This window comes from Amblyomma americanum, chromosome 4, assembly GCF_052857255.1.
Source record: "Amblyomma americanum isolate KBUSLIRL-KWMA chromosome 4, ASM5285725v1, whole genome shotgun sequence".
NCBI classification, from domain to species: Eukaryota; Metazoa; Arthropoda; class Arachnida; order Ixodida; family Ixodidae; genus Amblyomma; species Amblyomma americanum.
This window is the reverse complement of record NC_135500.1, coordinates 64291452-64317324: the sequence shown is the minus strand read 5'-3', so window position 1 is coordinate 64317324 and position 25873 is coordinate 64291452. Positions and strand designations below refer to the sequence as shown.

Genomic DNA, 25873 nt, shown 5'->3' with positions numbered 1-25873 from the left:
CCGCTGCGGTGGCTGAGTGGTTATGGCGCTCGGTTGCTGGCCCGAAAGACGCGGGTTCGATCCCGGCCACGGCGGTCGAATTTCGATGGAGGCGAAATTCTAGAGGCCCGTGTACTGTGCGATGTCAGTGCACGTTAAAGAACCCCAGGTGGTCGAAATTTCCGGAGCCCTTCACTACGGCGTCTCTCATAGCCTGAGTCGCTTTGGGACGTTAAACCCCCATAAACCATAAACCAAACCTTTTATCTGTGCAAGCAATTGTGAAGCATCATGAACGCGTTTTAACGCCTGTTGATGAAGCACCTATATATACGCACGCGCTAACTATGATAAAAAGAAGGGACCCACTCACACACGACCACCGCTTCAAAGCAGTCCTCGGTGTAAGTTTCGACGACCGGTTTGTGGCGGGTCGCTAAGAATTAGGCATTCGATGCTGGACAGCGGAGTTTGTTGCAAAACGTGGGAACTGCCAGTGCCTTAGCCGAAAAGTACCGTGGCCCAAAGAATCGCTATCGACCAATGGCTCCAGACTTTTCTGTGTAGTGTAATGTCATAAGCTCGGCGCGCGGGTTTTCTCAAGTCGGCCTAAATGTCGGTCGGCCACAGCAGACATCTCTCCCACGTGCCTTGTTCACTAACCGCTCGTGCTGGCGTACTTTCCGCATATTGTTTAATGAAGAAAACAGCTGCCAATGGGCACCTAGCGAACATACTAATGCGGTGAACGATCCATTCCAACGACCACTGCAGCAGCAAATTGTGCTTAAGATTCAGCTCCGTTTAAATCTAGAAATAGAATCCTGAGCTGAGCGAACACTTAAGCATTCACGCAAAGGATGAGGGTAAGGTTCCGCAAGACATAAGGCTGTACCAACACACTACAACTGCTGTGGATGCATTAACTTTGAATAACATTCTTAAATAATGAATCCGGATAATATAAGAAGCCAGTGGCTTTACTGCCCTCAGAAGATAGTAGAAGTTATGTGAATCAGTATTAATTGCGGCCCTTCTTTCTTCGCAGACTGACCACAACAATGAGATTCCGGAGTGTCATCCCCATAGCAGTGCTTGTGCTGACCCTCCTAATCGCCGTGGAGGCTCGCCGTGTATGTATTGCAGACTGCTATTTTTTTATGCTCTGCGTTTCCATCAGCTGTAAATGAAGCATCGCCCACCACTGTGACAACTGCTGGTGTGTTGGGTCAGCAAAGTGCAGCAATCAGCACTACGGAATCTGTCCATGGTCCCGAAAATGCTTTGCGGGTGCAACTTTCTCAGGGTGTGTTTACTGAAACATAGGCGCAACCATTGGTTGCCGTCGTCATTCAAACACGCCTCGCAAATTATCGTGCAGCTTGATACATGAAAAAGAACAGTGGTTGCATTGGGTAGCCAATAGAGTATCACCGAGACCTAACCCTATCCTGCGCTAGCGCAAACAGGGAAATTAATGCGCGTCATTACATTTCACTAGAAATGCTTACTAGCTAATGACCAATCCTCCTCGCATGCGATGCACACCGATTATTTCCGATATCATCGCTGCAAATTTTATAAAGAAACATCCACGGTAAAACAGCTGTACAAAGGAGTCCTTATACTATGTTTTCAAAAATGTCTAAGTGACAGGTACAGGTAATCACGTATACCCTCGTCAGACCCTGCGCACATTATGGTACGCATTTATGTTTTACGCAATTCGAAAAGAACGCATCAGTTATGCAGCTAAATAATATTGAAGTCAGCGGGTACTCACAGACAACCCGCCATGAATCGATCAACATTCAGAAACGGTAACTGACCTCTGCTTTACTAATCTACATTCAAGTAAGACAACATCCTCAGTAATTTTAACAAGCTTAAGTGAACATTTCCTTTCCCGGAGAAAAAAAAATGGATAAAACGAAATCCATCCGACGAGTGATGAATTCAAATAACATTGCACAGTTTCGTTCCTTAACGGCTGAAACAGTTCGAGACGACATATGCAGTGAAACAAACCCGCGTAAAGCATATGTGGTTTTCCTAGACAAAGTACTACACCACTATGGCAGTGTTTTTCCACGCGTGCCTGTAAACAAACAAAGCAGGGCAAGAAAAGACTGGATTACTCCAGGTTTATACAGACGTAGAAAAAGGAAAAAAAAATCTGGCTGTTTGCTCATTTCTTGAAAACAAGATACCCGGCTCATTAAAAGCAGTTTAAAAAATTCCGCAAGAAATTATATACAATCTCAGGAAGGCAAAATCAGCTTTTTATAACAAATTTTCGGTACTTATGCACAGTCCTAAATTACTTTAGAGAGCAGCTAACGACATCATAAAAGGCGGCAAACCACGCATTTTGACGGATTTTTGTAGCACTGGAAAAATTTTCTCAGGTGTACCGCTTCGAAATTATTCAACGAACATTTCCTTAACGCCGGCTTTCGAAATATACCCACAATGAACACAAGTGTTAACGCCTGTGATTCCATCCATTTTTTCTACTTGTAGCAATTCATTCTTTTAACAATTACATCGGAGGAACAAGTAACTGTTGCATGCGCGATTACATACACCCGTTCGCCAGGAAATGATGATAGAGCGCGGCCTATCAAGGCCGTACTTCCTGACTGACTGACTGAGACTGGCTGGCTGGCTGATGTTCCTGAGAGGAAGAATGGAAAAGGAAAGTGCACGGGCCTGCCTACTGGCTCAAGCCGAGCCACGCTTGCTGCCGCGTGCTGAAAGTAGGAGGGGTAAAGGATAGGAGAGCAAAGAGTGAAAGAAAATACGCGCCGCGCTAATATGCCCCGGGCCGATCTCGGAGGCAGTGCAATACCGGGCCGACCCGTGCCAGAGTGCTTCAAGCCAAGCACTCCGCCATTATCCAAAAATATGTTTAATATCTTAGGTCCAAGGACCCGCTGCTGCTGCAGATATTAAATTAGGTATCAGGTATGAGCCATAGCATAAGCATCGCCGATTCTCGATGCCGTACTTCCTTGTGTGGCAGGTCCTCTAGCAGATATTTGTAACCTCATACAAGAAACTGGTGTATTCCCTGATAGAATGAAAGTCGCATGCGTGACATAATATTCTAAGAGGGTAAAATTACCAATAATTGCCGTCCTGTTTATCGTTTAGCGCTATTTTTTAAAATTCCACAACACATAATTTATACGCGGTTGAACAATTTTTGAATGCACAATATATAATGTGCAAACAATAATATGGACTTCAAGCGTGCAAATCAACGGAGTCTGCACTGTAGACATCCAGGAACATGTTGTGAAAAACTTTGAACAGAAACTATATACACTAGGCATCTTCCATGAATTTTTAAAGGCCTTCGATTGTGTTAAGTATGAAATTCTGATGAAAAAATCGGGAAAGTATGGTATTAGAGAAATAGCATATAAGCTTGTTAACAGCTATACCTGATGAAAAGAAAACAATGCAAAAAGCTGAATTATTTTCGATTAGATAAAGGAATAGTGAAGTGTTGTGTCACAAAGATCTATCATTGGTCCTTTGTTGTGCGTTTTATACATAAATGATATAGTTAACATCCCCATGACACCTGATGTTGTCCTTCGTGACGACAGCACCAAAATTTTATTTCCTGGTCCAGGTCTAGCCTCACTTGAACAACATGCTAACCTTTGGCTGGGCCAGTTACAGGTCTAGTTGAATAACAACGAAATTGATTTGGATATAAAGAAAACACTATATTATTTTTACACCGAAAACAAACCCTTGTATCATGTTGTGCAACTAAATATTTATAATTCCAATGTATTGGCATCAAATTCTTGCCATTTCCTAGGGGTGCGTTTCATATCTGATTTAACATGAACGGATCACATAGATCAAGTTCGTCTCAAAATATTTGGGTTTATTGATTTTCTACACCGGGTTAAATATCTTTTACCACTGCGTGCAAGAAAAGAGCTTTATTTTCTCCGTAGTTTACTCCCAATTTAAGTACTGCCAACTAGTTTAGTGCGGCACATGTAACAAAACAGATTCGGACCGTATTTCCTCGCTCCAGATCAGGGCATTGAAGACGGTATTCCGTATTGAAACCATTACTAAAGCATCGCTGCAAGGCACAATTAGCGTACAAGCCTCCTCTCATCAGGTTTATATTTTCGCTGTGGCCGTATTTATTTTCCACGAGGTTAAGCACGACTGCATCCTTCTCCACTAAATATTTAAACAGAAACGTTACTTATAACTCGCGCACTACATCCATGTTTTGCTCCAAGTCACGCACAATCTATGGTACTGAGGTTATGGACAACCAGATAGTAATTTTATGTGACACATAGCCTTCCATGATCAACTCCATACAAAAATGCAAGAATGTTTCCCAATTTAAGAAAAAAAGTCGGATGCCTGTTTTCTTCTTCCTCTCTTGCTTAAATTGTTTGTCTTTTGTCTTGAGTGACTGCAATTACCGATGTACTTTTCCCACATTCTTCTTTTTTGTGAGTTGTGAATGATGTAACGAATATACACTAACTAACCCGTCAAAAAGTCCTCCTTTCATGCAGCGAGCCCGTTTTCCCAACTTGAGTGACTTTAATGTCGAGTGGTCACCACCGTAGCACAGTGGGCAGCTGTTTTCAAGCTGTATTGTTTTTCTCTTCACACTGCATGTTTTCTGTCTTCGCCGCGTAGTAAGCCCCGCGGCCCTCCCGCTACAAAGGGCATAGCCTGTCTTTGTACACTTCATAATCGCAGGCCTGAGCTTTAATAGCCAGGCCAACCGCTGAGCTTTCCCTGACGCAAATCCGCATGCGACTCGCTTGCAGGACTGAAAAGTCAAATACCTGACTCTCCTTTTTCATGCACTACCAGAAAATCAAACCCAAAGAATACAAGGGAAAGTTTACGCCGTTCATGAAGAGATTCCAGCGACAGGTTCTAGAGCGGCACAACGTACTGAGACCAAAGCACGGTGTTCCGAAGCTCAAGCTCAATGAAAGGGTAAGTTTCTACCGGATAACTGGTTACCCGCCTCAGGCGAACTACGACGTTTGAGTCATGTGGCGACCTTCTAATCACCAGTGTTGTAGTGCTTCAACTACTTATCACACCCGGCGCTCCACGTGTGACGTAACTGACGTTGTCACCTTTTCGACCAATCCGAAGTTTTCGGTTACGCCGCCGACGACGCAGGGTTTTCAGCAGAACGGGAGCATAATGCTGTCGCGTAATAAAGGTTTGCTGGTCTTTTCAAAGAAATTGAAGAATTAGTTATCGAAAAGTTTCTGCTCGATCGGTGTTTTCATAGGATACAAAAAATAAAGCCTAAAAAATAACTGCAGCCTCGAATTCCGGTTTCTTTCTCCGTTTCAATGTGGCTGGTGTCATTTCTTTTATGCCCTCTACTTTGCGGTAGAAACAGAAGTGGTTCTGGCATTCACGGAGGGCATGGCCGCCTAAGCTGACGGAGGTGATGGTGGTGCCTTCTTAGTCGCTCATACCTAAGGGGTACCTGCGACCATTTTAATCCTGTAGCATTAAAGGTTCCGTTTTCGAGAAAAGCCGTCACCCGTCCGTCCGTGTCACGAAAAAGCAAGCAGCCCTCCTGCCATGCCACCTGCCCACCACAGCAAGCGGCAATTGTTAAACAAGTGAGACCGACAGCTTGCTGCGTAGATTTTGCTTCAATGGCGGGGAAACGTGAGAGGTGCCTCGATCTTCATATTTACCTTCTTCGTCCTCTTTCGGAAATATTAAACAGATTCCCGCCCGCCAGAAGTGGCCACCGGCGACTTTTATCGATATTCACTTGGAATATTTTTCAAGCGGGCAGATGTGCTTTGTAGAACGACGCATTAGTTGATTGTTTCCTTTCGAAGAAAGCACACGCTTGTCGCGCCGTCTTTGCCTGGATATGTCCTCTCGACTCGGCAGATCTTCCAGAACGCGCGGGAAACTTTGTCAGCCAACAGTTGATGTCCCTTTCTGATGGGCTCTTTGGACTTGAGTCCTTTCTTGTTGCAGCGCTGATTCCACGAAGATATTCTTCATGCCACCTAGCCCACCACATCCTAGTGATTTGGAATTATTGTTTTCGACGCGACTTGAATGCTTTGGAGCCGCTATACTTCCAGCCATCGTGAAGCAGTTGTCTTCCTCCTATACTGTGTCCAGCAGAGTTATCGGAAATGGTTCTGTGGGTTCGTTGTAAACGTAGGTTATGGGCCGGTTGGCTGTTCAAGGCTCCTTCCAGTTCAGTCACAATTGTTTGCAGCTCCTCCACTGTTACTGTGCGCAGCGCTATGGTTTTTCATACTGATATCTTGAGACTTCTAATGAGACGTTCGTAAAATCCCCGCAACTGGAGCGCATTGTGCTATATTTTTGCATTGAATCTGATGCACGCTCGAACAATCTTGAGCTTGACTGCTGGTTGTGAGGCTGAATACGTTGTTAATATCCGGCTGCGCTCTTTTAAATGTTCTGGCATTGTCAGAACAAATGAGTTGTGGCATGCCTCGTCTTGCGACAAATCTTCGGAAGGATTGCAGAAAAGTCTATCGATATGCTACTTAGTACCTCTAAGTGTACTGCTCTTCTAACTGCGCAGGGGTAAATGGCAGCATATTGCTTGACTTGGCCAATGCTGTCTTTTGCGTTGAGCGCACCCGTAAAGCACGCACTTGAAAAGGTAAAGCTTGTATAACCCGATCAGCAGGCAATGGAGGAACCGTCTGGCCAGTCGGCCTGTCGTCTTGTGTGTAAACAACACATTAGCTAATAGCTCTTTTTCACTACCTGGCGCCCTTAAATTATCCTCTATTCTGTCTGCTGTCTGGTGAGGGCATCTTTAGCATCTTCATGCACCGTCAGTGTATGAACGTGCCTGACAGGTAATTCTGTGAAATGCCGTTCTTTGGGTAGCACTATAGGGTGTTTGTTCTTTACTACGCTGCAATGCAGACGTTCCTTCTGACGTATTTTACATTCCTCGTCATGAACACATCTTGCCCATGCAGCGAAAAACCTTCCTTTGCTCGTTCTTTTTTTTGCATACTTCTATTGAAGTTTTCTTGAGCTCTATTTAGCAACTAAGCTTCCGCGCTGCTTATTTCAAGAGCTGTTAGTGTCCCTGATGACCGCTTGAGTTGCGTATGAATCTGAAAACTCATGCTATGATGCGCACGATCTTCGTGTACGTACGAGCTGTACCTTTCAATGTCAGTTATGCTTGGCATCACCGTTACAGCGTCCCCTTCTTCAAATCGCTCCTCTTCACAGCCGCTTTCGCTAGTTAGCACCTTCGCTTGCGTTGATTCTTGTTCCCTTTGTGTCAACCAACATGACCCTTGCCACAATATTGTGGAAGTCATTAATCTGTTGACGTTGATTCCTCTTGTCAGTAAATCTGCTGGTATATTGTCTCCTGGAACAAATTTCCAGTTTTCTCGGTTTGTTTTTCATGTACCTCCCATATTCTGTTCTGTACAAAATTTTCTTTGGTGTTCATGCCTTTAATCCAATGTCATACTATCACGGAGTCAGTCCAATAAGAAATACTTTGCATTCACCGGCGTAGTTTCTTCGAATGTAGTCACTAAGTCGTGCTGCCAAAGGGCTGCAATTAGTTCTATTTTTAACTCTTTTACAGGAGCAACCCTTCCCTTTGCAGCCATAAATTTCGATTCTATTTCTATATCTTCATTCGACACTATAATGTGTGCTGCTGGTCCATAAGCTTGCGGGCTTGCATCTGCGAGGACATGCAGATCCGTCTTTACAATACGCTTTGTTTTATTCATGTAACAGCGTGGTACCTTCAGAGATTTAGTTCTTTGCGTTCTTGCAGCCACCCGTGCTATTTTTCTCTTTCTTCTAACGGAAGAATACCATACCAAGATGACCTTATATTCCACAGCTGTTGGAAGCCAGTTTTTACTCGAATCGTAAACGGCGAAAGCAATCCGTGTGGGTCGAGGATCTTTGCAGTCAGTTGAAGCACTATCCTCTTGGTTACTCTGTCATGAGGGAGCCCTGTAACCGACTCCAGAACTGGGAATTATAGCGTGTCTTCGTGATTCCAAGCCATTTCAAGCACAGAAGTTTTTCCATGTTCTCGGGTTTCCTTGTGAGCCTCGTCTCTTTCGTTCTCTTCACACATTTTGTTCAGGCGGTCTTCGTTTGATGTCCATTTTCTTAAATTCATCGATGCTCGCTTAAACACCTCTTTCGCTTCGTCAGCTGTCGATGATTCGATAAGTATGTCATGCACGTAGATTGCCCTCTCGAGCTTTTTCGTTGAATCTGGAAATTTTTTCCTTATCTCGTTTAGGTGGTGCTTGATTAGCTGGGAGAGGAAATGTGCTGGGCGTTGCTCCGAAAGTCACCCGCGCCATCCGCCAAATTTCGATTTCGTCCGTCAGCTGGCCCTGTTCATCTTGTCTCCACCACAGAAACCTCACTGCATCTCTGTCCTCCTCGTGGATTTCAATTTGCAAAACTGCTATCTCCACATCAGCAATTAGGGCTACTTTCTCTTTTCAAAAATTGATGTGTAGCAGAAGTAGGCCTTCGTTAAGATTTGGTCCTACATGTAGAAATTATCATTCAGCGATGTTCCGAGAGTTGACCTTGAAGACGCATCGAATATCACTCGTACTTTTTTAGTTTCTCTGTTTCCACGGATCACGGCACGATGCGGCATATAGTAGCAGATTCGTTCCTCATTAGTTTTAGTTCTTGATTTGTATTGCTTAATTTGCTTGTTTCCACGGCAGACTAACCGCGTACCGATCATGTGCTTTTTTGATCGTTCGCTGGCACTCTTGTAGGACTTCTTCTGAGCTACGGTGCTTTTCAGGTGACATGATTCCAACGGAGAACTGCTCCAACTCCTCTTGTATTGTACTGGCAGGTGTCGCCACATGGAGCACCATCGCTTCACTGCTGTGCATCATCATCACTTGTTGTTGACGTTGGGCTTCTTGGAAGAATCGCCCTATCGCTGTTTCTAATGTCACAATCATGTCTCCAATGCGTTTTGTCTTTCCGAAGAAAAACGCCAGCAGAAATTAGAGCTGATGAGCAGATTCGTCGCCGCCGTGTATACCCATTGTACGGCTGAGGTTATCGGCTATTTCAATCTTCAGTTGGCGTAATTTCCCTACGAGGTGTGCAGGCGGTGGCGCCAGCTCGCTGCGAAAAATCAGGTGAACTTGCGGCGCATGAATTTCTATGGCTTCGCTACTGGGCACTGAGGAACTGTCACTTACACTACGTCCATTAACTTGACCAGTTCGTGTCCTCCAAACGAGTCGATTTCTTTACCTATTTCCCTCCCGCCAATCACCGTCGCTGTGTGAAATAGCAGTCTCGCACATTACCCTGATGCCACTCCTCGCACAACAGCAGTCTGCAATAGCACAGTCTGTGCCACCTCGTTTTGCTCGGCGGCGTGCAGGAAGGCTTCATCTCACTCTTAGGATTCACGAGGACAACAGTTTTCTTCTGTTCTTGACCTTGATCTACACGTCGATGTGGCGTGACGTCCTCTACAGCATTTGTACTGAACTTGGGATTTACAAAATCGCGCCACGTGACTGGGTCGCGTACATCTGAAACACGCTCCACCAGCACTTTAAACACTTTGCTTATCTTCATACGTTAAGCTGCGAGGGCTGTCCGCAGTTCCATGACTTGACTGCTTGCAGAAAACGAACGACATTCCTTATGCACTGTAAGAGTTCGACGTGGTTCGCATATCACTTAGGTTGCTTCTAACCGCTGCCATTGGTCCTGATTCCCATTCTGCTTCTTCGCGGCACTTCATTTGCACTTCAAAAAACTCTAGAAAGCGCTTCAACGATCCTGCTGTTTTCTTGGTAATGGGTTCATCGGGTGTCTCATTGCGTGAAGCCTTTTGGCGATCTGCTTCTTTTAACTTGAACTCCTCTATCAAACCCGAAGGAATAACTCTTTTCAGCACGGGCATAAGCATTGGTGCATAGCAGTCCGCTGTTACCTGCAGTGACTCTAGTGCTAATGTGTGGACTTGTACAGTATGGTACACTGTTAAAGGGAACATGCGGTCGCGTGAAGTTGACTTTCCGCGAGGCGCTGCTGCGGAAAGCCGGAAAGAATGCCGAGCTGATTATGGCCCGGAGTTTTTTTCAGCATTCTGTCCCCGTGCATGGATCTAATTTTTCACACCCACAACGCCTCGATTACCTCTTCTCGCTGCTTAATTAGCTTTTACCACCCTGTGGTCGCGTTTCGTGCGAAGTAAGCAACATTTTCTCCGGACTAAATTATCGACGTGTGGGTTACTTGCTTCATATGCCACTCAACGCGTACAGGACACGTTTAGTGACATACGAACAAAGGCACGGACACGTGGATAATCTGTCCAGAAAAAAATGTTGCTTATTTCGCACGAAACGCGACCACAGAATGGAAAAAAAGCCAATTCAGCAGCGAGAAGAAGTACTCGATGCGTTGTGGGTGTGAAAAATGAGATCCATGCTAGGGGACAGAATGCCGAAAAAAACGCCGGACCATAATCAGCTCGGCATTCTTTCCGGCTTTCCGCAGCAGCGCCTCGCGGAAAGTCAACTTCACGCGACCACATGTTCCCTTTAACAGTGTACGATACTGTACTTTCTGAATGATTACTTTAAGACCCTCCATATTTTTTTTCAAACGATTTTTCTCAAGCCGAAGCAGTTCGTTCATGTGTATGTCGACTGACTGCTTAACCCTTCGAGGTACGGGAGACACAAATGTCCCCTGATTTAAAACTGATATAATTAAACATGTACCGCGTGCAAAAGCCTATGATTCGCGCATTTGATGCTTTTGTGTTCGCTTTAACGATTGGTTTTTGGTTTTGAGAAAAGGGCGCAGTAAGAGTCTCACATCAACGTGGAGACCAGAACTACGCCGTAAGTGAAAGGATAAAGGAGGGAGTGAAAGAAGAAAGGAAGGAAGAGGTACCGTAGTAGTTAAGGGCTCCGGAATAATTTCGACCCCCTAGGCATCTTTACCGTGCGCTGACATCGCGCAGCACACGGGTGCCTTTTAAGAGCGTTAGCTTTTACTTATCACGTTTCGAGATTTTTTATGTTGGGTTTTAATGTCCCAAAGCGGCTCAAGCTATGAGGGACGCCGTAGTGAAGGGCTCCGGAGATTTCGACCACGTGCGGTTCTTTATCGTGCACTGACATCGCACAGTACACGGGCCTCTAGAATTTCGCCTCCATCGAAATTCGACCGCCGCGGCCGGGATCGAACCCGCGTCTTTCGGGTCAGTAGCCGAGCGCATTAACCACTGAGCCACCGCGGCGGCTGTTTCGAGATTTCGTGGGGTCTGCTACCACCCTGATATCAAAGCACCACCTGTGGCAGCAACTACTCATCACGTTCGGAGATTTCGTAGGGTCTGCTATCGATGGATGAATGGATGGATACGGCTGAACCCTTTAAATCGGGCGGTGGGTCAAGCCGCCTAGCCATGGCTTATGAAATTTTACTCTTCTCTTGACTTTAGCCACCAATAAGATAACCTTCGCTTGGTTATTTCTACCCGCTTAAAATCTGCTTTCCCTTCACTGTCCTCAAACCCTAATGCCTTGGATAAATCAGCCCCGCTGCTTTCCACTGTAAGGTGAAGCCCTTTACAGAAAAGTATTAAGTGTTCAGCCGTTTCCTCCTCCTCTCCGCAGGCAACGCCCAACGTGTCTATCTCGTGGTACCCGACTCTATATGTCTTAGTCCGAAAAACTCCAGTCCTGGCCTCAAACAACAAAGAGCCTCCCCTACAATTATCTTAGATATTTTATTTGGCAATTTCCTGCTTAAATATCCTGTATGTTCCCAGTGATGATTTCATCAGCATCCCTGTTTTCCACAGAGCTCTCTCAGTTTCTTTAACCTTTTTCTTAACCGATAATTGCTGATTTTCCCCCCTACTGCTGTCCGGAAATTTGCTTGTCAATTTTCTAGTTCGCTTTCTTCATTTCGTATCAACATTCTTTATATAAAGGCATCTGAAAACATTCCGAGCCCACTGTTTTTCCCCCATTTTTCTCAATCGCTCCTCAAATGCTATCTTACTGGTAGCTTCTCTGCTCTCGAACGATGCCCATCCCATATCACCCTGTACCCCCTGATTTGGTGTATTGCCATGTGCTCCCAAAGCTAGCCTCCCTACGCCACATTTTTTAATTTCTAACCTTGCTTGAACATCTGGTCTCATGCACAGGACCGCATTACCGAAAGTCAGGCTGGGAACCATCACCCCTTTCCAGATACCTCTTACCACTTCATACCTATTGTAATTCCACAGTGCCCTATTTTTCATGACAGCTACATTCCTACTAGCTTTATTCATTACATATTTTTCATGCTCTGTCAGATAAGCGCCACCTTTATTTATCCACACTAAAAGATACTTGTACTCATCCACTACTTCTAGCGTGAACTGCTGTATTCTATGCTCGCCGACCTCATCATTAAATATCATGACTGCAGATTTTTCCTTACTAAACTTGAAACCTAATCTATCTCCCTCTGTACCACATATGTCTATCAACTTCTGTAAATCTTCCTTGTTGTCAGCCATTAGCACTATATCATCGGCGTATATTAGTCCCGGTAATGACTGTTTAATCAGTTCTCCTTGCTTGAAAAAATAAAGGTTGAAGCCTAGTCCGCTCCTCTCTAGCTTAGTCTCCAGCCCTTGCAGGTACAACATGAACAACAAAGGAGATCACAGCGCCATTACAGCGCCATCTGTGGCAACAACTAGAAAACAGCACATCTCGCATTATGGTGTGGTATGGTGTGCTATAACTGCCATAACATTGGCCATATGGCAAAGTACTGCCCCGAGGAAAGCGTGTGCAAAGACTGCGGCCGCAGTCACACACCCGAGGAGGAGTGCGATGATGAGCCATTTTGCGTCTCGTGCAAAACATCGGGGCACATTGCGGTGAGCCGCGCTTGCCCTAGCAGAGTGCCGCGAACTCCTTCTGAGACGCTGCGAACTGCTCCAGAGACGCCTGCATCCTGAGCGGCATCGCAAAAGCAGGCGTTCGGTGGGCTGACGTAGCAGCTGGGAGACATTCAAAATTGGCTCAAAATAGTCAAGTTTATGTTGTACAAGAGAGTAACCTCGTCAACGCTCTTCGGCAGGAGATAGCGCAGCTGCACGCAGTTATTCAGTCTCTAAAATCCCAGTCAACCAGGAAAAATGATCGATCGCTCTGATCGTTAAGCACTTCCGTCACAAGACCGAGCCGATTTAGAAGCGTGTATAGAAACGTCAACCAAAAAAAAACGCGGCAAGCAAAGCACCATTGGATACTGCGACTCAGCTCTCACAAACAGCAGCGCAAATCAAACTCGAAACCACACTTGAGATTCAAAAATAAATCAAGGTCCTCCAGCGAAACTTCGAGTCTCAGTTTGCCACACTCGAGCAAACAATGAAGGTTCTGGCATCACACGTTGAAATTCTCCTCAATAAGGAGCAGTGTGAAACTCCACGCGAAAAGAAGGCCCAGTCTCAACGACCGGCCCAAGCTCAACAACCCTCTTCATAATGGGGCTCGGGGAGACTACCATTCTACAGTGGAATGGCCGGAGCTTTCGCCAAAAAGGCCCTATCCTCAAATCTCGGATTCAAATGTGCAGACCGTTGGCCATCCTGCTACAGGAAACACGAGTACCATGTGCCCTTCCAGGGTACAGGTTGTTCACAGATCCTGCTATAGAACATAAGGCAAAGGACACGAGTGAAGTTATAGTAACTAGTCAGGCTGCAGTCCTCATACGCACAGGTTGCGAGGCGACGCCTTTCAGGAGCCAGTAATAAATATCGAGAGGTGGTCATTGTAAAGATGAGGTGTCCGAGCCGTAAATCCATAATTTTGGTGTCTGTTTACGACAGGCTTCTTACCAGAAAGCTGAGGGTGGAGAAATATAAATGGCTTCAACAACTGATTGCAACTGATCACCACAGTCCAGTTATTGTTGGCGGTGACTTCAACGCCAAAAACGTTCTTTGGGGTTACTCCACGACCGACTGCAGGGGGCGTCGTCTCGAAGAAGCCATGGAGATTTCTAACTTACGAGTTTGCAACGAGACACATGTGCCCACGCATGTCGGCCACCACGCTACACAAACCGACACTACACCGGGCCTCACTGTTGCTTCCCCTGGCCCGATAAAAAAACTGGGAAATTTTATATACTGCATAGAACAGTGATCACTACTCCATTGCCATCCGTGCCAACAACAAACGGCTTCGAGCCAAGAAGAGGTTGCCCTCACTTGACTGGCAGCGCTTTCGTGAATTGTTGCAACATTTTAAATGCCACAGCTAACAAGAATTTGTCCATGAGGTTACCAAAGCTAAAGCGATGGCGACAGAAGAAATAGAATGTAGCAACACAGCCACTCATCTCGGCAACCACTTATTCAACCTGTGGAAACGTGCCTCTATCCTCACGAACCGCTACCATACACGCGGCAAGCGCCGCAAGGATCTTCTAAAACTTCGTCGCCACTGCAATACCATACGCGACTACACAGTTCGCCTAGACGGAGAAAACTGGCACGACTTCTACGCTGAGATGGGGCAAGAAAAGGGCTCCGTAAACTATGGGCCCTTTACAGAAGCATGGATGGAAAAGACAAAAAACGGACTTCCATTTTCGCAGGGCTCTCCTTACAACAGCCGATGTCTTCGGTAGAAGAGCAACTCATCCAAACCTTCCTTCCGTACGCTGCAGACCAACCTCCTGATAACCTTCTTCCAGTTACTGTGTCTACGCTAGATCCCGAACTTGGCAAGCCGTTCACAATAGGGGAACGGTCGGCGGCGCTTGCTCAAAGAAAGAGCCACTCGGCCCCAGGACCCAGCTGGCAGATGCTTAGATATCTTAGTGATGCCGCCCAATCGCAGCTCCTAGAAACAGTAAATAGCTCATGGGAGACAGGCGATGTGCCGGAGCAGCTCAAGCTGTTAACCCCATACCAAAGCCTGGAAAAGATCCTTCTATCATTTCCAACCTCAGACCAATTGCTCTCACTTCCACCGTCTGCAAACTGATTGAGCGACTAATCAACAACATGATTCAATATTACCTGGAATACGCCACAACTTTGTACCACCGTGCGCAAACCGGCCTTCGGCCCGATTTGTGTACACAAGATTGCTTATGGCTGCTTCGGCGAGTCATTAATCGAACTTCTCGACACATCGTGCCTGATTAAGTCCTCGTGGTGGACATGAATAAAGCTTTTTACAACGTCGATCAAAACGTCATTCTTGCGGAGCTTGCCCAGGCCTACCGTAGCCAACGGGCGCTGAATTGAATACGGAACTTTCTCCAGAGCAGACCCGTACGTTTCAACTGTGGTATCCAAGGACGGACCCCTGGTACATACTACCTCGACAGGGGAGTTCCTCAGGGCTCAATCCTAGGCCCTTTACTGTTTAACTTGGCGATGACAGCGGTACATAGCCTGGAGACCTCACTAACAGAGCTGAGCCTTGAACTGGCACTTGACAAGACTGAATTTCTCAGCATTGATGGCAAGACTCGTACTAACCCGTCCCAACAGTTGCATCTTCTCATGGCGGGCCAGGTTCTCACATCTCATAACGGATCACTCAAGCTTCTCGGTGTGCCTGTCAGCAGCTGTAACAGTCCTCGTACGTGGATCAAACGCATCAAGAGCATACTGAAAAAGTTGGCGCAGAAAAAACGAGGACAAGCGAGACAAACAAAGACGTCTTTGTCTCGCTTGTCCTCGTTGTTCCGCGCCAACTTCTTCAGTATGCATATCAACCAACTAGCCCAACTTTCTACTCGCCTCAAGAGCACCTGGAAGAGTACCCTACATCGCATTGCTCGTATGTCAAACAAGTACGGTTGTGCAAGGCAGGAGGCTTCTCAGACGCTGGCTCGCGGTAGCAGTTGGCAAGATTCTCTACGGTGCCCCCTCGTACGAATTGACCACGAAAATATACGAGGACCTAGATCGTCTGCACAGGGCCACGTTACGCACCAAAACAGGTCTACCACGACATACGCGCATCACGGCTTTAAAAGCGGTGGCCCTTCCCTCCATACACATAATCATTCAGGAAGCTGTAACTCGGCCCGAAACACGCAGAACTTGCACGAAACAGGGACGCGCTTTGGGACGCTGGGACCACCAACTCTCGGCACCGGTTGATTATGAAGGCCGGTCGGCTCCGCCCTGCCATCCGGCGGTACGGCTCCACCTAGCTCGACACACGGCCGCTCATAGAGAGCGAGATGAGGAGGACATATGCGTAGATGCATCCCTGAAAGACGGCGACATATCAATGGCATGGCGCAGCCGTGAAAATCTAAATTTCAAGGGCTGCCGTACGGCTGCCTGATGGGTGCATAAAGGAAGGGGAGCTGCTCGCTTTATACGGCGCTCTACTGCAGATGGAAAACGTTCTGGCCGGCAGTCAATTGCTACAAACTGACATGTCGCGCAAAATCCGAATACTCTCTGATTCACATGAAGCTGTACACGAGCTCCACAAACCATTCTCGACCCACCCAATTGCACAGCAGATTACTTCTATAATCAGAACCCTCTCAACACGCAACGTGCGCATCTGCCTCACGTGGACCCCTGGACACACGGGCGATGACGACGGGAACCAGTCCGCTCGCAACGCGGCTCGGGAGAGTGTCTGGTTCCTTCCTCCGCTGGAATACCCCGCCGTTACCGACGGCCCTGTTGATATGTCCAACAACTTGGCTGTCCTAACGTGCAGACTAGAGCGTGCCAAACAGAGGAGCCGTGCACGTCTTACGGCCGTTACACCACCGGGTCACCTTGATACCTCAGCTGCTCTCACACGGTATGAGCAGGTCTTCATTAATAAGATCACCGCCGATGTCGCCTACACGTCACACATCATGCGTAAATGGCATACCGGCCCTCGCTAGCTTCAAATGGGGCAATATAGACGTTACAGAGCGCCCGCACTGTGGCTGTATGTGTCGTGTTAACCTGTGCCACCTAGTTCGGCATTCAGAGTTCCGCAAGGGGCGCGACGACCTCGTCGCCAAGCTTGGTTTTCCCACCGATGGCGAGAAATTTCGTGCAATGACCACAGCCGGAGCGAACGGCATGTGGAAAGATATTGGCAAATATGCTAAGTGACCTCTTCAAAGCAGTGTAAATCGTGGATAGACTACCCATGCCGTTCCTCCATGTATCAATAGACCCCTACTTTTCCCTTCCTTAACAACCCGATTCCCCAACAAACGGCCTTGAGCCGCCTTTTCTATTATAAACAGCTCATTCATTCAATCATAACCAGGGCAGCAGTAGTTAAACGACAGCTAATTGTTTTATTGGTCGCGTGATAGAAGGCGCCAACTAATGAGTGCCTCGACCGGGAAATGCAAATGAGCGCACTATATAAAGGGAAGTTAATTGACACACCAAGACCGAATCTACACAATCAAAAACCCGTCTGTACATGACCACAACGAGTGTGACAAGCTGATCACCCAACATCGGGTCATCACAAAAAGGTACACAGTACATATTTAACATTAATAAATTCTGTTCAAATGGCGCGGCACTACTAAAACGGCGCTCGGCTACTGATCCGGAGTAACCAGGTTCGACTCCGACCGCGGCGGTCGCATATCGGTGGAGGCGAAGCGCAAAGGCGCCCATCTGCTGTGCGATGTCAGCGCACGTTAAATATCCCCAGGAGGTCGAAAATATTTCTGAGACGGCAAGTACGGCACCTCTTTCTTACTTTCCTCTTCCACTGCTTTCTTCCTTACGGCACGGTTCGGAAGCTCACCGAGATAGGGGAGACAGTTACTGCACCATTTTCTTTGCTAAAAAAATGAAAATGAAAATTGGTTTTTGGGGAAAGGAGATGGCGCAGTATGTGTCTCACATATCGGCGGGCACCTGGACCGAGCCGTAAGGGAAGGGATAAAGGAGGGAGTGAAAGGAGAAAGAAAGAAATGCCGTAGCGGAGGGCTCCGGAAAAAAAAAAATTAGGCAGTGGCTTAGCTCTGGTTAAGCCCTGATATACAAGTGAAAAGCTTGTAACGGCGAGTCTTGGGATTTTCCTCTTCTGACTCTTGATTCCTCTTCCTCACTCGCTTGGCTGCTGCTGGCTGAAGATGCGGCCAAAACATGCGTTTCGGCTTCTTTTCGACGTCGTTTAGCAATTCGTATTCCCTGTTAGTTGGGATCCTGTGTCGACTGCGCCAGTTGCGATCCTGTGTCAACTGCGCCAGTTGAGATCCTGTGTCGACTGCGCCAGTTGCGATCGTGTCGACTGCGCCAGTTGAGTTTCCCCTTCCCGGTGGCGATGAGAGGGAACTACTTGATGATGAAATCGGGGTTTCTTGATGACCCGGTGGTTCTACTCGCAAACATTCACATTACTCAAGGAAAGGAGAAGGTTAACTATTTATTTACAACATAGGTAAAAAACGAGAAGAAACAAAGCAAGGATAAAACTATTTACATGACTAAATCGTGGATCAGACGAATTCAGCCCCCGCTCAACCCAGAGCGCTTGGTTTTAAACCCTCTGTCTCCGCCCTTAGCGGGGACAGCAACCAATAAGATAACAAACGACCCAGCTCGCCAATCAGTGGTCAGGGAAAGGAAAATAAGGATTTCCGCCAACTAATCACAGATTGGGGAAAGAGTGCTGATTAAACATTTGGGAAAGGGGAGGTTGCAATCAAATAGACAAACAACACAAATGCGACTTGCGTTCCCCACGCCACCCACGGCACCACAGACGCTAGAAACATGTGCCGACGAGGCGATGACTCAGGTTGTTGACAGCAACAAAGAGAACACAGTCGTTAAGGGAAGTAGACATTCGTTACAGGAATAGTGGGTTTCCGGTCACCCGGCTAATACTCAGCCGTATCTCGTGGGCCCCCGAAACCTCGTCTACCCCTTAACAACCACATGTCGTCAGCTGTACTTTGTTCGCGTTTTTCCCGGCGGGTCATCCCCGTGACGGCGCGGCGTAAACGAGGACTTCCGCTGCACAAAGGGGAGGCAGGGACGGGACGGGCCCCTTTGTTGGGGACTTCCGACCACGCTGGAGCGGCCTTCCTTGCGAACACAAGGCCAACGAGTTCGCGGAAAGGTCAGCGAACTCCACACCTCCCAACCAAGAATGTCACGCGGACACTTGCTGTCAGTGTGACATAAAAGTCCAGCCACAGTTTCCCGGAACAAAATTACACACACGCGCGGACATGTATGCTCGGCTGTTTAATAAGTCCACAAACCCGCACACACACACGCACATTGCGGTTAATTCAATCCGCACACACCAGGTTAGGACACCAATCTGCACATTCCAGAATCCACCATGTCAGATCGGTGCACCAAATTGGAAGACATGATTTCTAGCCGCCTACATCTCGAAACAGAAGCTCATGTTTCTTTTTAGCTTCGTCAACCAGATTGACTATACATTTCGAATTATCCGGCACATCGCCGGTTGCAAAGGCTGCCGCTGCTTTCGGATCTGCATTGTCGCCTTTCTCTAAATCGACAGAGCTCACCAGCTCCCTGAACTCCACAGAGATTGCTGCTGTCATCGCGTCTGCATTCTCGCGTTCTCTGAATCTCGCACTAAAGTTAGTTCTGAGATCTGCTGCTTCACATGCAGCTTCACATCGGGATTCAGGTGAGGCTAGCTGTTTGCAGAGCTTGCAGCCCACGTTCTCATGAAGGAAAACCATCTCCTCAAGCATTCTTGTCCCACAATTACCTTGACCAGCTTGCTTCTGCACTTCTGGTAATGAGGAATTATGCTTCGTGTTTAGGCCTGCAGGGATGAATGCAATATCCCAATCTCCGAGCTCCCTACCTGCTGTGAACCTCTCTGCAGCTGTCGCTGTTAACTCCCAATCTGCTGCAGAAACATTTGGAGCTTCCGGATCTGCTTGAAGCTCTACTGAGGCCTCAGGTTTGTCGTTAACAGATTCGTGTGAAATTTTGAAATGCTCTTTGACATCAGCTTTCTCATTTTCTTCCTGCAGCTGCACCCTTTCTGGCTGCTCTAGCAGCGCGGGCGTCTCAAGTGTTATCAACTTCCCTACACCTACAGCTACATTTGCTGTCACTGCGCACAGTGTCAGCTCCAGCTGGCTAACCAACTCATCTGTGGCAGCTAGCTTACCATCACCTGCAAGGAGTGTGCCCGCTATCAGATCCTGTTTTACCTCTTCCTCGCCCGTTCCCGCTGCTTCAGAGTTTGCTCCGACCTGCTCTTGCACAATGTTCAACTCTTGTTCACGAGAAGTCCACTCCTGCGCCTCCTTGGTCAGCTCTATATCTGCTCGCTCTGACAGCGCGTGCTTCACAGGTGTTTCTAACGCCTCTATGCCTTCAGCGATCTGTTCTGGCACGGCACACAACGTTAGATCAGCTTGTGCTCTTTGGAGAACCGCACACTGCCATTTTGTAATTTCGGTCCCTGAATCCACACAGGCTTCAAAATTTTGACCTTCGGATTCCAAGTTGGGGCATGCCAGATCGTCTACCCTATCTGGTTGACTGACCTTATCAACAGCCATCTCCGACAGGGAACTTGGTTTATCAGGCGCCGGTACCTCCACCTGAGCTACTAGCTCGCACACCTCTCTCCTCACCGCGGGAATATCTTGTTCTTGCTTTTTCGAACACTCAATCATCGAATGCCCAAATTTCATGCAGACAAAACATTGAACTGATGCGAATAAGACCTCGCTATCGACTTTCGCCTCCTGTCTTATTTTAATTGCATCTGTGCAAGTTTTTTTCTTTTCTAGTTCAATTTGGAGTTTCAAACTTTCAATTTCACTCAGCTGTTCAGCCTCCTCCTGCTCAACACGTCGCATCCTGCCCTCCTGATCATACCGTACGGCAGCCATCTCCGTTTTCCGTGCTATCGTTTCTAGCACATAAACACTACACCGACATGGTGAATTCGGAGAAAGCAGAAAGGTCTCCTTACTGGTTGCTCTCTGCCGCGGTGATCTCGTCGTCCTCAGTGATGCCTACAGGCTCCTCGATGCGGACGACTTGAGCTCTGGATCTCTCAGCAGCTCGCTGACTTCTGCCTCGTTTGACTGGCTTGACTTGGTCGCCTGGTTACTTTTCAGCAGCTCGCTGACTCGAACCCGTTCGATGTGGACGCCTGGTTCTTTTCAGCAGCTCGCTGATTCGAACCCTCGATGGCTTGTTGTTACCCGGCTCCTTCAGCTCCTAGCTGACTTGAGCCTCCGACGTCCTCTCGAACTCGACCCGTGATCCCGAAGCTTTCGACGTCAGTCTTGCGACGCAGCTTCACGTTTTCTCCTTTAGGACAAACAGCTTGTCCACCGACTTGTTCTTCTCACCTTCCGTCCAATGCCTTGAGTAGAAAGAAATTGCGATCCTGTGTCGACTGCGCCAGTTGAGATCCTGTGTCGACTGCGCCAGTTGCGATCCTGTGTCAACTGCACCAGTTAAGATCCTGTGTCGACTGCGCCAGTTGCGATCGTGTCGACTGCGCCAGTTGAGTTTCCCCTTCCCGGTGGCGATGAGAGGGAACTACTTGATGATGAAATCGGGGTTTCTTGATGACCCGGTGGTTCTACTCGCAAACATTCACATTACTCAAGGAAAGGAGAAGGTTAACTATTTATTTACAACATAGGTAAAAAAACGAGAAGAAACAAAGCAAGGATAAAACTACTTACATGACTAAATCGTGGATCAGACGAATTCAGCCCCCGCTCAACCCAGAGCGCTTGGTTTTAAACCCTCTGTCTCCGCCCTTAGCGGGGACAGCAGCCAATAAGATAACAAACGACCCATCTCGCCAATCAGTGGTTAGGGAAAGGAAAACAAGGTCCGCCCACTGATCAGAGATTGGGGAAAAAGTACTGATTAAACATTTGGGAAAGGAGAGGTTGCAATCAAATAGACAAACAACACAAATGCGACTTGCGTTCCCCACGCCACCCACGGCACCACAGACGCTAGAAACATGTGCCGACGAGGCGACGACTCAGGTTGTTGACAGCAACAAAGAGAACACAGTCGTTAAGGGAAGTAGACAGTCGTTACAGGAATAGTGGGTTTCCGGTCACCCGGCTAATACTCAGCCGTATCTCGTGCGCCCCCGAAACCTCGTCCACCCCTTAACAACCACATGTCGTCAGCTGTACTTTGTTCGCGTTTTTCCCAGCGGGTCATCCCCGTGACGGCGCGGCGTAAACGAGGACGTCCGCTGCACAAAGGGGAGGCAGGGACGGGACGGGCCCCTTTGTTGGGGACTTCCGACCACGCTGGAGCGGCCTTCCTTGCGAACACAAGGCCAACGAGTTCGCGGAAAGGTCAGCGAACTCCACACCGTTGTTCAGGCGTTTCGGCTGCACGTTTAGCTTTGGCTTTATCATTTTTTCGTTGTTGTGCAGAAAACTCCCAAGCGAGTACATCTGGATCGGACTAATTTAGTTTCTGAGCTTTTATGCGTAGTCTAGCAGCAGCCGCACTCTCCTTCCCTTCAATGTCGAGTGCGCACGCCTATTCTCTGGCAAGCGCATTATATATCCTTCTTGCGCATGCACATGACGCACATGTGCAGTAGTCGGCTGCGCTGAAAGGTCAGGCGTCGCAGTCGGCGGCGGCGACGGCTGCGGCGAGGAGCGGCCACATGCGCGGCGCGTGACGTCACTCGTTTTCGCGCATGCGCATAACTCACCAGTTCGGCTCCCACGATGCTCGGCTCTAACCCGCGTAGTAAAGCTTTTCGCTTCAAAATTTCGACCCCCTGGTGACCTTTAACGTGCACTAACATCGCTCAGCACACGGGCGCCTTAGCGTTTTGCCTCCATCGAGACGCAGCCGCCGCGGTCGGGTTCCTTTCCTAAAAACCAAATTTCATTTTCATAAATGAAACAAAGGAAGGACAGGCGGCTGGAACATGTGTGGGATTGCGAACAAAAAAAATATAGTGAATTAGCGCAGCTAATTCAGGATATACAAAGCTAAAGCGAGATTGAGGTCTCCAATGGCCCACGGAGCCGGTTGTGCGCCTCTCCTTTCGTGATAATGAACGGTCTTTGCAAAATTGTCAATGCCAATGAACTGTGTGAACGACGTGGGCTCACTTGTTTTGTTCGGTTTTTGAGGAAAGGAAATGGCACAGTAACCATCTCACATATCTCGGTGGACACCCAAACTGCGCCATAAAGGAGAGAATAAAGGAGAGAGGGAAAGAGGAAAGAAAAAGGCTGAAAACTGAAAGTTGAATTTTGAGGAAAGGCGCAGTGTTGCGCAGCGGCGGAACACCTGTGGCTCAGTGCTACTAGTGGCGCATGCGCAGTTGGGACTAGGCAGCGAGAGAAAGAATTGCGCCGTGTGTCGTCACTGCTGCTCGCGCATGCGCAGCACGGCTCTCCAGGAATCGCGCGAAACTGCTCAACCTGCGCCCAGTAAAGCTTTCGCTTGAAAATTCACTGACTGCAAAATTGAACGCAGCTTGATTTTGCGATATACATAGGCAGAAAATTACACGGCGCTGAATCTGCCCTTACGATTACAAGCATTGCCCTTTTGTCGCACAAGGACTCTATCGCACTGAAGTCTTGTAGAGTGGCTTAGTGCAACCTTTAACCGGTTGGGGTGTTCTCTCCCGCGTTTGCTGCTCCCAGTGAAAACGTGTTTCAAAGTGCTTGCCTCTATCCTTCATGGAGGAACGCTGAAGCCATAACGGATGTGTCTTCGTTTGGGGCGGTCCACGAGGTGCGTGGCCTGCACATAGTAGCGCGTGCCTGTTCCGTGGTAAACGGCGTGGACTCCTCACACGGCCCCCATAGGCGCCCATGTCTGTGCTGGTTGACGGTTCGACTGCCATTTCATGGCTGCCTCAAGTTGTGACTAGCAGTTGTGTGGTAGATGTTACGCGGATTCGGGAATAATCAGCCGCACACCTGTGCGGCAATTAAAGGGCCCACAATCTATGAGAAAGGAATCGCCTCACTTGGTTCAATGTAGTGCGTCGGTTGTCATGAAACCTTCGAACAGTGCCGCGTGCAATTGAGGGGTTGAACGGTTGCCGTCGAAAAATTTGCACCGCCTATTTTGCGTGATGCGTACTCTGTCTTTGAGTCTCGTTGCCGCTTGTTCTAATGTTGTTTCACTGGAATTGTCAATGTGAAAGACACTTCTTCACCAGCTCATAGCGCGAACATATAGGTTTTCATAGCAATACTTGTACATGAAATAAGCGATATGCAATGTTCTGCGCGAGCATGTGTTGCAATTGTTACCGCTCGATTAACTTTTTCTAACCAGCTCATAGCGCGAACAGTAGAATTTGATAGCAAATTTAGTAGATGAAAGAAGTGATGTACAATGCTCACCGCCAGAGTATGTTGCAGTTTAACCTGAGGCGCTCCCCCGCCGCACACCAGAAGGCCACGCAGCACCCAGCCAACGCCCTTGAAAAAATTATAGTGGATTAGCCCAGCTAATCCAGGATATACAAAGCGAAAGCGAGATTGAGGTCTCCACTGACCCACGGAGCCGGTTGTGCGCTCTTCCTTTCGTGAAAATCAACGGTGTTTGCAAAGTTGTCAACGCCAATGAACTCTATGAACGTCGTCGGCTCACTTGATTTAACGCGACAGTGAGATGGAGCTCGTGTAGCAGAAAAGCCGGCGTCGGCGGCGTTGACCGTGAGCGAAAAATCCTCCTCTCGCACTCCTCCTCACAATGTACACCACTGCCCAACAGAGAACGCGAAGGCATTACGCCGCCGTTCCCCGAGTAGAGTTGGGCCCGGCTGCGAGGCTAGCGCCGGAGCGCTGCCGAAGGCTGTGCCTGACTAGAGTTTAGCCCTGCTTGGAGGCTAGTCCAGCCACCGCGCAGAGGGAGGCTAGCCGGCGCTCCCCCTCCTGCGCGCTCCTGCGGGCTCTGTACTACATGGTTTACCGCTCCGCACGTCTATTTCACGGTATGTAGCAGAGCGAAACGGGCAAGGCATCGCTCCGAAGGGGAGATGGCGTTCCATGGACTCACTGGCAGTGCTGCAACACCCTGTCGCGTTCCACTCTTAAAGGCGAAGCTATCGATGGTTCAGGTGTCCAACGATATATGAGACAGATACTGCGCCATTTCCTTCCCCCCAAAACCAATTATTATTATTATTATTATTATTATTATTATTATTATTATTATTATTATTATTAAGCGTCCTCCTTATTTTTTTGAGGAAAGCTAATGGCACAGTAACCGGCTCACATATCTCGGTGGACACCCGAACCGCGCCGTAAAGGAAGGGCTAAAGGAGGAAAAGAAAGAGGAAAGAGAAAAATGAAACTGAAAACGGCCGCTACACAAAGGACTGTCTTCAGCGCTTCACCTTGAGTGGGCACGGTGGGCCTGGCGAGAGCATGGCGTTACTCAAGCTCTTCTTTTACTTCGTGCAGGTGGGTTCGTTTTCTAGTTCTTTTAAAGCGGCGGCTGCGTTTTTATGGAGGAAAAACGTTAAGGCGCCAGTGTGCTGTGCGATGTCAGTGCACGTTAAAGATCCCCAGGTGGTTGAAATTATTCCGGAGTCCTCCACTACGGCACCTCTTTCTTCCTTTCTTCTTTCACTCCCTCCTTTATCCCTTACGGCGCGGTTCAGGTGTCCAACGATATATGAGACAGATACTGCGCCATTTCCTTTCCCCCCAAAACCAATTATTTAAAGTGACTGCCGTTTTTTGCTTGTCCTGCCGTGCCCACAACGGTGTCTGCAGATTGCATATGAGTGCTGCCATGTTCTCGAGCTCCTTCTATGTGGGGACGTTG

The 25873-nt window shown here is 47.9% G+C and overlaps 1 protein-coding gene across 1 annotated transcript in view; it reads left to right on the top strand.

The window, feature by feature from the left end:
* The first annotated feature begins 350 nt into the window (after positions 1-350).
* LOC144128001 (Golgi-associated plant pathogenesis-related protein 1-like) overlaps positions 351-25873 on the top strand; it is a 137592-nt gene continuing 112069 nt past the window's right edge. Inside the window, exons 1-3 of the mRNA XM_077661048.1 lie at positions 351-383; positions 1028-1112; positions 4855-4983. Of these exons, the coding sequence (XP_077517174.1) occupies positions 1041-1112; positions 4855-4983 (201 nt within the window). The 5' untranslated portion in view covers positions 351-383; positions 1028-1040. The remainder of the gene's footprint in view (positions 384-1027; positions 1113-4854; positions 4984-25873) is intronic.